Source organism: Orcinus orca, chromosome 1 (assembly GCF_937001465.1).
Source record: "Orcinus orca chromosome 1, mOrcOrc1.1, whole genome shotgun sequence".
NCBI lineage: Eukaryota > Metazoa > Chordata > Mammalia > Artiodactyla > Delphinidae > Orcinus > Orcinus orca.
The window spans coordinates 16,389,019-16,402,876 of NC_064559.1; the positions used below are offsets into that span (position 1 = coordinate 16,389,019).

At 45.9% G+C, this 13,858-nt stretch overlaps 1 protein-coding gene across 3 annotated transcripts in view; it reads right to left on the minus strand.

The window, feature by feature from the left end:
* TGFB2 (transforming growth factor beta 2) overlaps positions 1 to 13,858 on the minus strand; it is an 84,179-nt gene that overhangs the window by 59,331 nt on the left and 10,990 nt on the right. For 2 of the 3 annotated variants that reach the window (XM_033430457.2, XM_004271027.3), the window contains exon 2: positions 8,104 to 8,187. The exons of the other annotated variant lie outside the window; for it this stretch is intronic. In XM_033430457.2, coding sequence (XP_033286348.1) covers positions 8,104 to 8,187 — 84 coding nt within the window. The remainder of the gene's footprint in view (positions 1 to 8,103; positions 8,188 to 13,858) is intronic. 3 annotated transcript variants of the gene reach the window in all.

Here is a 13,858-nt window from a genome sequence, read left to right on the forward strand (position 1 = left end):
TTCTGGAGGCGGACCTCAGCCTGAATGTATGTTAAATATCTCCCAGGTGATTCTCATGCACAGTGAGGTTGAGAATCCCAGCACTAGAACACCCAAGTAGAGACCACAGCCCTGAAGGTCAACGCTTCCAATAAAGGATCTGAGTGCTTTGATATCTGAAGCCCAAGTTCAAGTCTTTGCCATGGTCCCAGCATACCTGTGGGCGAGCTGGTCTTGGTGCTTCCCCTGTTTAGTTTCTGAAAGCCAGTCTACTCTCTCCCTAACAATAACACTTGAGTAAACCACCCCTGAAGCCACAGTGGCCGCAGTTCCCGCAGGGAGCTGCCCTCCCGCTCTCCTGCCTACACACAATGGACGAGGTAAGTAGCAGCCTTGAGAAAACAAGCAACGCAGACCAGGAAAACAGAGAAGCAGCCCCTGCCGTGAAGGCGAACACATACGAATTAGCTCCGCTTCAGAGCAAAGATACAATCCAACCGAAGATTAGAAAAATGTGGTCTGACCGTTTGGATTTCACAAGGATCCAAAACCAATTTTAAAGTCCAGTCGGTGGACAAAGTTCACATTCAGCAAAACAGCTCCAGTGGTTGCATCACCCACACAACAGGGCGATTCAGAAATACAGATGTCCAGCCAGGGGCAAGACAATGCTTTCATTTTTTTCTGCTCTTTCCCACCGCTGACCCCAAGAGCAGGATGGAAAAGCTCAGCATCTGCTGCTACTAAGAATAGGCTGCGGAGATGGCAATGAACTTGAAAGCACAGAGTTACCCAGCATGCTCAGGGGCGCTCGGAGGGGATGGATGGCTGCCCCTGGCTTGAGAGTGGTACAGAAGATGCCTCAAGCCAGGCAGGGTCATTCTCCGGTTTTCTCACTGGACACAGCAAGAAGGAGCCTGAATCTAAGGCAGCAACCCGATAGGTCACTGGCAGGAGACTAAGGTTCAGGTTAGACAGAATTCTAGGGAACCGCATGGTACACGATGTTTAAATCAATTGGCATGGAACTCACACGAGAGAGAGAAGAAACAGGAAAGTCATGGTCCCTCTAGCAAACAGTTAAGCATCTTCAAACTTATAGTCTCATGGAAGCTTAGCCTGGATCCTTACTGTGAAGCACATGTACCAGATATTGCTGGGCATGTGAGGACCACAGTGGCAACCTGAGACCCTAAGGCTAAGGGATCTGAGTACATGCTTTGGAGGTAAGCCTGAGCTTCCCTGACATACATAAATTTCACATAACACATCAGGACTTGCTTCCTAAACCTAGTACTACCAACTGTGCCTCTGACACCAAATAAACTTGTCTCGGTTGGAGGAACAAGTGATACATAAAAATGGAGGACAAGGACATTGATGTCTGTCTTATAAGGCCAACCTACTAATTATTCAGTAAATATCCATTATAAAGCTCCTCATAATTCAACAGATAAAGCGATAGTGTGGCTCTAGCCAAGCCATACCCACAACACAGGTGTTTTTTTTTTTTTGCGGTACGCGGGCCTCTCACTGTTGTGCCCTCTCCCATTGCGGAGCACAGGCTCCGGACACGCAGGCTCAGCGGCCATGGCTCACGGGCCCAGCCGCTCCGCGGCATGTGGGATCCTCCCGGACCGGGGCACGAACCCGTGTCCCCTGCATCGGCAGGCGGACTCTCAACCACTGCGCCACCAGGGAAGCCCAACACAGACGGTTTTTAACATGGGTGAAATCTTTGTCTTTCCCCAACTCCTGCACCTACACTGTGGTAGACTGTACCATTTTGGTCAAAATGTGGTCTGTCCCTCTCCCCTGGGCCCACAGCCACATGGACCCTTTCTTGTGCCTCTTCCTCTCCTACTGACATCAGGCTTGGCCAATGGAATGGGGTGGGGATAACTGTCAAATCTCCTGAGGTCCAGCCAGGAGGTCAGCATGCCCGGGTTACATGCGGCTCCCTCAGCCTGTGTCCTGCAATGAAGATGTCATGGAGCACAACTACAGCCAACCCACAAATCCACAGTACACGAGTGAGGGACCCATCGTTGTGATATGCCTTCAAGATGAAGAAGAAAAGCTCTAGTGACTTTCAGCTTATAAAATAATGTTATATTCCAGAGTTCCATTACACAACAGCACATCATGGTGTAATGGATTTTATACACCATGGGTCCATTATGTCTCCTGAATGTAACAATTTTGAAGAACAAATACTTGATATAATGATCTTGCCCTGTTCTCCAGCCTCAGTATTTCACAGCGGGTCTCCTGTAGGAATACATCCAATTTCTCAAAGACTACACTGAGTGCTTGTGCTGTCTCATGATTCATCAAGACGGTAGTCATGCGAGCTCACAGAGGAAGAAAACGACATGAAAGGGCAAATCTTCTCCTTCCAGAAAACTGAAGCAGCTTCCTAGGGCTACTGGCTGACGGCCAAACGATCACCCCAAAGGCCATCTTTTCAAGCAGCAAATACCACCTTCCCCAAGAAGGCTTCCTTGACAAGCAAGTTCAGCAATTCTTCCGACCTCTCAGACCCTTACTAATAATCAACCACATGGTGTCAGCTTCTCGGTTTGGTTTGGTTGGTTTGGTCTGCCTGAGCTCCTCAGCAAGTTGTAGCTCTCCTGAAGTCGGGGACTGTGCTCTATGCCTCCATCCAATGGCAACGTCACCCAGCACCTGCACGCACTATAGACTCGGTAGACATGTCTCATACAGGTGGATGAAGGAGTCAAATCGCCATCCCAGTGTAAAGTCTTGCTGTTCAAGACTTAAACATTAGAGTTCAAAGTCTCATCCAAGAGAAATGCTTTTTGACTGATAAGAGACATAGTCTTACAAATTCCCTGGCTTATGACCCCACTTCAAAGTTTAGGCAAAGGCATGAGGCACAGCTGGACAGGTCCAAAGACCCTTCCAAGCCCAACTTTTCACTTCGCACAGGGAGAGATAGTTTGTCATTCTCCGAGGCCAACCGTGGTCACCTATGAGTTTAGTGCCTTGTGTCCCTGGTCACTGAATCAAGGGTGGCCGTGACTAGGCAGTACAGCAAGTACAGCCTCCAACAGCTGCCATTCTATACTTGTTAGCACACGATGGGAGACCCAAGAGGTTATTTTCATACACAGAAGGGTGCAAAGATAGCTTCTTTCCCGAAAGGAAGGGGGTAGGTTGCCAATAACTCAGGAGTATTCATATAAAACAATAAAAAACAAAACAACAACAACAAAAGAAACCCCATATTCTACATACAGAACCTGCTTGTAGCCTGCCTATCAAATTGTCTGCTAAAGAAGGAACTCAGCACAAGGGAGGTCTGGTTGTAGTTCTTGGTGCAGTTTCACCTAGAAATGCAGCTGTGAAGTGCAACGTCACAGTGCAAGTCCAACTCACTGGGCTTCGTGCTCCTCCTTGGTTACCTGCACACTCTTCTCAATTTAGCCACAGGAACCCCTTGGCTAGAACCACCCTTCTCCCTATTTTATGCAGAGGAAAAGCCACAGACTTGACAGTGGCCTCCAAGGCCCTACCTGATGCATCATTAATTCTCTAACCTCAGCTTCTAGGTTACTTTGGATCATCCTTGAGTGTGGAAGGAACGGTACCCACTGCTCCCTCTGCCAGAAACGCTCTTCTCCACATTGTCACAGGCTGTCCTATGCCCTCCTTCCAGTCTCTGCTTCCATGTCACCCTCTTAATGAGCACTTCCACGCCCAGCCTACTTTAAATCGCAACTCACCTCCCCATTCCCCCAACGCTGCTTTTCTCCCCTATCGCATTGATCAAATTCTACCATTCTTATCTCATCTTTTGAACTAATCGTCTATCTTCTTTCTCCAAAATGTGAAGCTCTCCCAGGGCAAAGTTTTCTGCTGTTTTATTCACTGATGGCATCACTAGTGCCTAGATAGATGTCTATTACATAGCAGACAATGAACACTGTGGAATGAGAGACAGTATCGTAAGAATGTCTCGTCTTTACCTCTGTCTTCCCAAGATCTCTGCATGCATTTGACGTTTATCTTACAACTCGATCTATATTTGTCGTGCACGTAGAGACCTTTTAATGGAAGGCTTGCTGGGAAGTAGAATTTTCCTACTTCAATAGAAAAGTAGGAATAGAAAATTCTATTTTTCAATAGAAAAATGCTTTTTTTCCCATTGTTTAAATCTGCAGAGTGATAAGAGTTCTTATAATATTAATATTTTAAACTTCATGTTTTCTAGTGGTTATTAAGCCTGACCAGTATAATCCTAGAGTGGCTATAAAGTAACCACTGTAGTTAGTGCCTCTTCCTCTGGTGCTAGTTGACTGTTACATTTACCCTTCACCACACAGCAAACAACCTAGTTCTCAAACTGGTAGAAATAACAAGAGAAATCACTTGGGGCACAAGGACACTTTCTGGGCATGTTTATAAAAAAAATAAATAACAATTTTTTTTTTGGTTTAGTGATACAGACCATGTAGAAGAACTGGCCGCTTCTTTAGTTTGATGGTCAAAAACACTACGTAATATCCACATTGTATGGCTGGAATCAAAATACTTGATGTTTCCAAAACAACATCAAAATAACAGGAGGTCTAGGGTTGCACAAAGAAAATACCAAGTAATTTATCATTAACTTTTTCTTTTTAATATCTGGGTCAGATTTTCACCTGCTCGAATACCTCTGGTTGAAAAAAAAAAAAAAACACTATTTGGAAAGAGAAAACTGCAGTTACTTGTGGCTGAGTTTGGCTGAGAGAGTAGAGTTTACATTCCATTGTTGGCGGGATCCTTACCCCATGGAATGTCTCAGAGCAGGATTCAGGCCACGAAGAGGTCAGCAGTGCTTTGACCAAACACTACCTCAGCGAATTAAACATTATACATTGACTAAGACATTATAAATTAGGCATCACTTACACATTATACATTAGTTTCGAAACTCCCCTTCCCAATCCACACTTGAACGGAGGCATTCACTCCCGTACATAACATCCCCACTAGGCATCCACCCGCCGTGTCATCACTTGTTTGCACGTGCAGGGCCTCCTCTGTGGTGAATGGTGAGCAGGGGTTGTGTGTGAGAAGTGTAATTAACCACAGATCTACCTTGCTATCTATATGCATTGGGGGACATGGAGAGCACAGGGTGAAAACTCAGCCACGCTGTGGATTCAGGGGCTCACACTTGCAGGACCAGCTGATCAAACAGAGGCCCCACTGGATCTGCATCCTTCAAGCTGAAGGACTTCGAGTAAACAGACCAGCAGAATGAGAGCATCCTCCCCTTAGTGAGGCCTGACTCACCTGTGCTGCCTCTTAAAGGTACAGACTCCTCAGCCCCACCCACCCCAGCGATTCTGACTCCGCAGGCCTGAGATAGGTCAGGGAATCTGCTTTCGATGACCCCTCGGGACATACAAACGCAGGCCACACTTTGAGAAGCCCATCTTTAAATCCGAATCAAGCTAACAAAAAGCATCGCGCTCAGTACATCCTTGACGAACGAAGCTGCATTTCCCTTCGAGACTTCTAACCCATTTCTTCATGGAGAGACTGTCTCGGCCGCTTATCTTCTGGGTTCTTCTGTCTCAGGAGAAAAACCTTCAGGCAGGCTCACCTACATTTCTGGGGAGAGTGAACTTAAAGGGAGAAAAATTACGCAGCAGCCACATGGGCTGTGAGGGGCAAGGACTATTTCTTCCTCCAGGCGATTTGATGTAAAACTGATGAAGCATCAGCGCTGCCAGTCCAAGCATGGGTGTCAGGACACATAGTGATAACTACACCTAGGTCAGAGACCGAGGGAGGAAAGCCAGAGGCGCCACCGGCCCCCCGCCCTCCCTGCGGCCACTCCCAACCTCTCCTTGGAATGGAGAGGTGGTTCACACAAGGTGACAGGGATGGCCCTCGAGCCGCTTGGCACGAGCCAGGCTCCACTTAACGAGTGTTCAGAATCACAGTCAGCACGGAGAAATTCACCCTGACCCTGGACGCCTGCCCCTTGGCATCCGCTCACTTACATTTTTACTCAATTACTATTTCTAAGAACAGAGACAAAAAAAAAAAAAAAAAAATGCAGAGCCCCACTGCTCAGCAGTCTTGAATGGAAGGTCTGGAAGGGTCCGCAGGGTTTCCTCCCAGGAGGGAAGCTGGGTGGGGAGGGAGAGGCTCCCACCTTAGGGAATCTGTGCGTCTCTCTCCCCCATCCTGGCCACACCCTCCGAGACACTCCTGATTTTCCCAGACTCAGGAGGGGCAGGGTAGGTTTCTAGTGTTTTTTCACCAAAGAAATAGGGAAGCTTGTGGGGCGATTAAATGACCGAAAATAACCCTGAGGGAGAAGGCGTGTCTGAGACCAAGAACTAGGGGAGGCCTCTCCACTTGTTTCCTATGGGAAAAAAACATGAAATGGGAATGAATCCAAAGTGGTAGGTAAGAGAATTATAAAATGAATGGGATGGGATTCCAAAGGGAAAGCAAAAAGAAGGGCAAAAAAATAAAAAATAAAAGAAGTTTGGGGTCCATGTGGTGGAGGGCACCAGGGCCAGACCTGAATTCAGATTTGGGCTCTGCCCCTTTTGCTAGGTGATGACCAAGGACAAGGTATTCACCTCTCCAAGACACAGTTTCCGGTGGGGAAAAATGGGGAGGTCGCACTCGCCCTCCCCACCCAGGATGACGTGCCTTAAATACCAGGGACTTAGGGGGTAGTCAACAAATGTTTTCCTTCTCTCATCCCTTTCCCTTGTCTTTTCCAAAAAGCTGGTGAGACCAAAAAAAGAGAAAAAAATCAGACAATTAACTCCTTGGTTTAGACAGTGAAATAAAATACACATTTAGAGATGGAAAACCAAACATAATCTGCCTCAAAAAAGGGGAACTTTAAAAGCACGGGTCAAGCCATTCACTCTTCCTATTCACATGGCAGCTTCTAGCCACTCTGAGGCCTTCTGTACTAAAATAAATGTATATTCTCAATAGAATCAGTTTTTGTTTTTCTTTCTTTTTTTTTTTTTTAGGAAAGCCCAGCTTAGGCCACTGTAAATAAACTATTTCATTTCTTGATTCCTAAGAAGCAAGGTTAGGCATGGTAAAGTTCACGGTAGGATAACCCAGTGAGTCAGACATCTACGGGGGTAATAAAAACATTTCTCTTGTCCTTATTTGGGACCTCCACCTGCATTTAGAATCAATATAATTTATAATTCACGCTTCCTCGGGGCCTCAAAAGTGCAGTGGGAACCAACGCCAGGGCGGCAAGTCCATTTCCTCCCTTTCTGAATGGATCAGGGTACCACCTGGGCCAGAGTTCTTGAGTGTCAGGATCATCTAAGACCTGTTCTGTGCTGTGGTCTCATGGCCCAGCATACAATAAAAGATGGCACTCAATCAAAGCTGGCTAAATGTATTAATGTCCCAAATCAGAAAGGGGTGAGACCTCCGGCTTCGGTGGCCCCCAACCTAACACGTGGCCCTAGCTCGGAGGAGTCTGCACTTGTTCTGAGGGTCAGGGCGAAGTGGCAAGCTCCCAGGTTCAGTCAACTGAAGCCTTGACCATGACCACCACATTCTCTCATGCAACCCATTAATGGCAACATCAAGGTCACAATGATCAGCACATGTTTCCCACAGGCCTCCCTCTAGAACTTCAAAGGAGAGAAAATCTCCTTCCTCCCTTTCAGTTCAGTACCGGAAACATTAATTGAGTCATTGCTATGTGCCAGAAACAAGAACATAGATTCAAATAAGATACCCAAAAAGGACCCTTGACATTCTGGCCATACCATTCAACCCTCCAGAGAGTATCCTCCCAGGGGGTCAAGAGATCAATCTGTCAAATCCCTCGTTCACCCCTGGATCACACACATCTCACAGACTCACGATCCATTCTTCCCCATACGGCAATCAAGTCATCATATCACTTCAAAGCATTCATGAGTCTTTCTCATAGAAACGCTGACTACAAAATTGGGGGCACCTGTGTGACTGTCCAGCTACAAGGCTGCACTTCAGAATTCTATTTTGCTTCTGACACGTTCCCCCCAGGAGACAACACACACTAAAGATGGGCCGGCTATCACTACGTCAAACGAGGTATAGAAAGCAGACGAGTGTACTCACCAAGGTACCCACAGAGCACCTGGGGCTGTCTGTAGCACAAGCTGCCCACTGAGCCAGAGGGTGTTGTAACAACTGGGCAGACAGCTAGGAGTTTTAAAAAGCACAGTCATTAGCTATTTGACTGAGGAGAAGCCTTGTACAGAGCTATACAAAGATTCAACGCAGAAGAGGGACTCAATGAACGTACTTATCATTCCCCCAGAAATAGAAGGTCCCCCCTACTCGGGGCCAGGGGACTAGGCCGGAGGGATCTTTGGGGGATTGCGGATTCTCGCCCCAGATCTTTTGGCATCCCTTAACCAGCAGTCAGGTTCCTGAATTCAGCGTTCCCTTTAACACATTCTAGTGCTAAAATAGCAATGTACAATTTATATACGGAAATGGTAAAATAAATACCTTGACTTACATTAAAGATGACTAAGAAAGGCCTTGACCTCTTTGACAAAAGACAGACTCCCTATTAAGAGTAAAACTCTGATTTTCATTTGGTTGGCCTCGATTTCAGTTTTCTTAAAACCACCTGTCATCATTTCTAACCCGCACATGAAAACGCCTTCTCCAGTGAACAAAAATCCGAGTGTATATTGCTTTGGGGCTGCGTAGCTGCAGTTTAAAAATCTAGGGCTCCTTGGAATGCATTAAAATATCTTCCGTGATAGTTTTGACATCCTGAAATTCTGAACTTTGCTGTTTTAAAAGTCAAGGTAGCAACTAGATCTTGTATATTGCCCATCATATTCTTATAAATGAAAATACACCAAAAAATACCTCCAGCTAAAAACATTGCTGAGTGTTCAAAGGCTATCCTATCTGTGATAGAGTCAATAATAAATATCAGATTTTTGCATGAGAAGAGGTAGGTGGACACCCTGCTCTGTCATTAGTTTCCTGGGAATCTCTGGACAAGTGCCTTGAAGCACCCAAGCCTCTGCTGCTATAAAATGAAACTGACATCATGCTACCCCTGAGGGTTTTTGAAAGACTGAAACGAGATATTTAAAAGAAACTGAGAAATAAAAGGTGCTCAAGGGATGTAATAATATTAGTTATCTAACTTATTTGATAGATTAACCCCTGACGGCCTTCTAGGTCTGCGTGAATATACCTCTTTCCCAGCTCCTTACACCAACTTAAAATCCATGCACCTTCCGTTCACCTAGGGCATGTCTTCTAGAAGTAGCATGGCCACTATTTATACCTGACTTGAAAACTTCTTTGGACAAAAGACAAAGGCTTTGTGGATTCCCTCCCACCCCATATGCACCCCACCCCACCCCCTTTTTTTTTTTTTTTTGCCAGATTTGTACTTTTATCTCTCAATTTTAAAACAGATAAGGAAGACTTTTTCCATGGCCTGTAACTTACCATCTCCAACATTCAGCCCACTAACAAGATCCCAGGGGCCTATATTCACACTTGGGTGGATTCCACCTTCCAGTCAAAACCCTCTTTAATTGAGATGTGGCATCTGCATGGCCTGAATGGCCTGGAAGACGACGGCCCAACACCCAGGTCTTGGTAACACGCTGCTATCATGTTGCCACCATATGCTGTTACCAGCTGACATCTGCTCACACATGTTCTCACCAATAAGTAACCATGTTGTTTATTTTTAGAGCCCTCTCCACAGCCTCACAGAGAGAAAATTCCCTCACATCACCCGTCAGCAAAGACAGGAAGCTACAGACTGGGTATAAACTGTTTGTCACAAGATCAGCAAGGCACACAACGTCTTCTCATTCAGATTTGACCTCTAAAAAGAGATGCTGAAAGTTATCTTCAATAAAAATCTCAAGGAACGGAACCAGAGACAGGCAGGGTACGCAAAGCATCGCTTGCTCAGCAATGCTTTCTCTTCAGACTAGGGCCCTGTGCGTTTCTTGGGGGGATTTCACTCCTTTTCCTGGGAAACAGCACCTTCTTCAGGCCAGTGGGTGTTGTGGTGCCAAACAGGGATGCTTCTATTACCGGAATCCGGATCCCTGAAATCGTCCCAGGTCACCGGGGTCAAACGAAGTCTGTGGGGAAACGAGGCAAGCTAACTGCCATGATTTGTCCTTTCCAACTTGCAGTCCTCAGATATGCACCTTTGGTTTACTCTCTCTCCGCCATCAAGCTACAGTATTAAAATGCTTTCTTTCCTCCCCTTCCTTGTTTGTTTTGTTGGTTGGTTTGTTTTTAAGCAGGGCCAAAGGACAGGCTGCTCTGGTGCTGATACAGTGCCTCTGAAGTTAAGCCCATGAACTGGATGGAGAGATAAATGATGCGAATAGGGATGATTTAGGCCAAAGGAAGTAACTGCTAGTTTTCGTAAAAATCAACTTTCAACATCTATGTGTTTGAAGTGGCACTGCGGTATGCCTAAACTTTTTCAGATCAGTAAGGTTTGGCGTCCATGTGAAATGCTTTTTAAAAGATGAAACCCTATGAAAAATCTGAGATGTGAATAGTCCTAGAGAAATAAAAATTTTTAGAATTACCTGGGCCCTCAGTCATGAATAATGGGGTACTCGTATGGCTCACATAAGTCATAAGAGAAAAAAAGTCCTGGAATTAAAATTTTGCATGGGTCATTTACAAAATAACTAAGAAACAATGAAGCTAACTATAAAAGTGTTGGGACTCATTTTTGCCTGTGATGACACAGCTAAGAAATAAAGCAACAAAACCCAAAGACACAGTGTTTCCAGAGTGAGTTTCTGAACTACCTGCTTGGGAATCACCTGGCCTTCCTGTCAAGAGGCAGTTATCTGGAGCTCACCTTAAAACTACAGGATAATAATCTTGGGAATTCCCTGGCGGTCCAGTGGTTAGGACTCCGTGCTCTCACCGCCGAGGGCCCGGGTTCAATCCCTGGTCGGGGAACTAAGATCCCGCAGCGCAGCGCGGCCAAGAAAAACAAAACAAACAAACAAAAACTACTGAATAATAATCTGGATGGAGGGGAGCAGGCAAAGGTTTGGGAGTCCGCACATAGCACTCCAGGTGATTCTTGTGCTTGGTAAAATTCAAGAAGCACTGGTATAGGCCTTTGTGACTCAGAGGTTAGAAAGGCCTTTTACAAAAAGCTCGTCTGACCTCAAAACAACCCAACCAGGTGGATCACAGCGAAACCGTTCTCTCCTAAGAGTTGCCTGTTCTGAGTAACGGTTTTATGTAGTGTGAATGTAGTGTGAAAGCGCCTCTCAATCAGAGAGAAAGCCATTCTTTTTTTTTTTTTTTTTTTTGCGGTACGCGGGCCTCTCACTGTTGTGGCCTCTCCCGTTGCGGAGCACAGGCTCCGGACGCGCAGGCTCAGCGGCCATGGCTCACGGGCCCAGCCGCTCCGCGGCATGTGGGATCTTCCCGGACTGGGGCACGAACCCGTGTCCCCTGCGTCGGCAGGCGGACTCTCAACCACTGCGCCACCAGGGAAGCCCAGAAAGCCATTCTTAACGCAATGATAGCTTAAGCAGAATTAAATGTCATTAAAAATGCTGCAGTGAACTCCCCATCAAATTAGTCCTGCCCCTCAACCCCTCCCCAGCCCTCCACCCAAACACCCTCCACGCAAACACCATCTCTCTGATAACAGCAACTCCGGAAGTGGGTACTGTCATTTCCTCCCAGCTCTGGATGACAGTGAGTTTTTACTCCACTTAGAGAATTCCCAGCAAATGTTACTGAGAAAGGGCAAACCGTTGATCCCCAGTGTCTAATGACTCGGGGTCAGCTTGGCTCAAGACCCTCTTTCTAGAATCCTGATACAATTGCCAAAGAATGAATGAAATTAGACATGACCTTATACACATAGTTTCATTATTGATGGTGATGTTTTCTGACAGTGGAATTCTTCTGAAATATTTCTCTCTACAAGACAAACCAGCACCTGCCACCTAATTCCATGGAGGAGAAAAGCAAAATTTGAGTAGGTGAAAGAGCGTTCGCTCAGGAGTGGGTTGGTTCACAGATGTGACCAGTGAAATCTACTAACACACTTAACAACCTAAGGCTTGACACTGCGGGGAGGTACGAATGAATGACTAAGTTACTATTCAGATCAAAATGACTATATAATAGACATATCTCAAGGTGAGGACTGCTGCCTTAGAACCTGACGTGACAGCCATAATTCTCCTTTGGTTCTGCCCAGCTACTTCCGGGTAACAGCTCCTACCTCTGTTTCTCTCTCCTTAACTTCCAGAGCCCCAGATGCTAAGGTGTGAACTTGGATGTAGAAACACTTCCCCAACCGAAAACCCTGACAGACCTCCAAGTGGGCAGTTCCTTTACCAAATCATCCATCTTCTACAAAGAAATGTCCTCAGTCTGTGATTTTCCTTTTTTTTTTTCTCCTTCTAAAGTCGAATCAGAATAAGTCATCTACCTTTCCCCCGCCCCACCGCCAGCCCCCATTCTGGCCTTTCTCAGCCAGCAACTGAGTTATATGAGTTTATTATAAAGCAAGAAGAAACAGCTTCAATGGCATGGTCATTAAGTTGTCAAAGCAAAGTGAAAATGAGATTAGGTCAATGGATAGGGAAATAAATGACCCTATAAGAATGAACCCCCCCAGTGGAAGGAATGACAAAGTGACTGTGTATTCTCTAGAGAGAATAATCCCTGATGAATTTGGTCTAAGAAGTGTTCAATTCCCAATACAGAAATGACTCCAAAACTTAAAAATTAAATTTCCCGGAAAATTCCCATTTATGGGCAATAATATATTTTAGCGCTCTTAGAACACATTAAAAAATATGGTCTTCTCTTTTAGAGAGTGCTTCCCCTGAGATCTGCAAAGACCAGTGGACTTCTGATCGTTTCAATGTCTTTCTCAAAACCAAACTGTGCATTCTCGTTCACAAGCTGAAGTAACAAATAAGGATTCTTACAACAGCCTGAAGTTATGAATGAGCAGTTATTTGTGAACTAGCTTGTCAAGACAGATGTGGTATTTGTCAGTGTGGTGTGGGTTAGATAGCAAAAGCCAAATGAACGGAGCGCCAAGGTCAAAGTCACAACATTTTTCTTTTTCTTCCTTGAGACTGGAAAGATGCTACAGCACTTCCTGAAACAAACATCTCCAAAAAAGCAGCCTTACTCTCCAACAGCTGCCCCATGACTCTCCTTTCAGAAACACCACGTCTCTCCCTCAGGAACGTCCTGCTTCCTAATTACTGACATGGAGGCCACGAGGAAGGCCCGAAGGGAGAGTGACAGTTTCTCTGTGGACAGAGATGTGTGCAACGTGCCAGTGTGAGCGCAAACAGCTGCCTGGGGACGTTGGAAATGCATTTGAACTATTTTCAGAAGGTCTGGGCTTTGTAACATCCAGAAAGCATTTTCCATTTGCTTTAAGTTCCTCAAGTTGTTGTGATTAAAGGAACATCTAAGCCCCACATTTTTGACTTATCAGGCAGAACCAAATCCAAGGGCTCATTTTTGAGAATGAAGGGATGGGGGCTGGTCCACACAGAAGAGCTTTCTGGGCACCAGCAGGCTTTCCCTCCTTGTAACAGATGCTAAATCCAGTAAACTCGATTCCTCTTGGACGGCAACGTCCTCTCATACCAACGAAGTGGTTTTACTCGGTCGCCCCAGGAAAGCCAGGATGCTACCGCACGCAGAGATCATTCTGCTCTGTTAACAGCTACCCTGGGCCTAGTACGGCCTCTCCTCTCTGACATCACCTCCTAAGTTTTCATTTCCTCCTCAAACTCTTTGTGGTGACTCCTCCACTACCCTCTCCCCTTCCTCCCATCCATCCTCCTCTGGG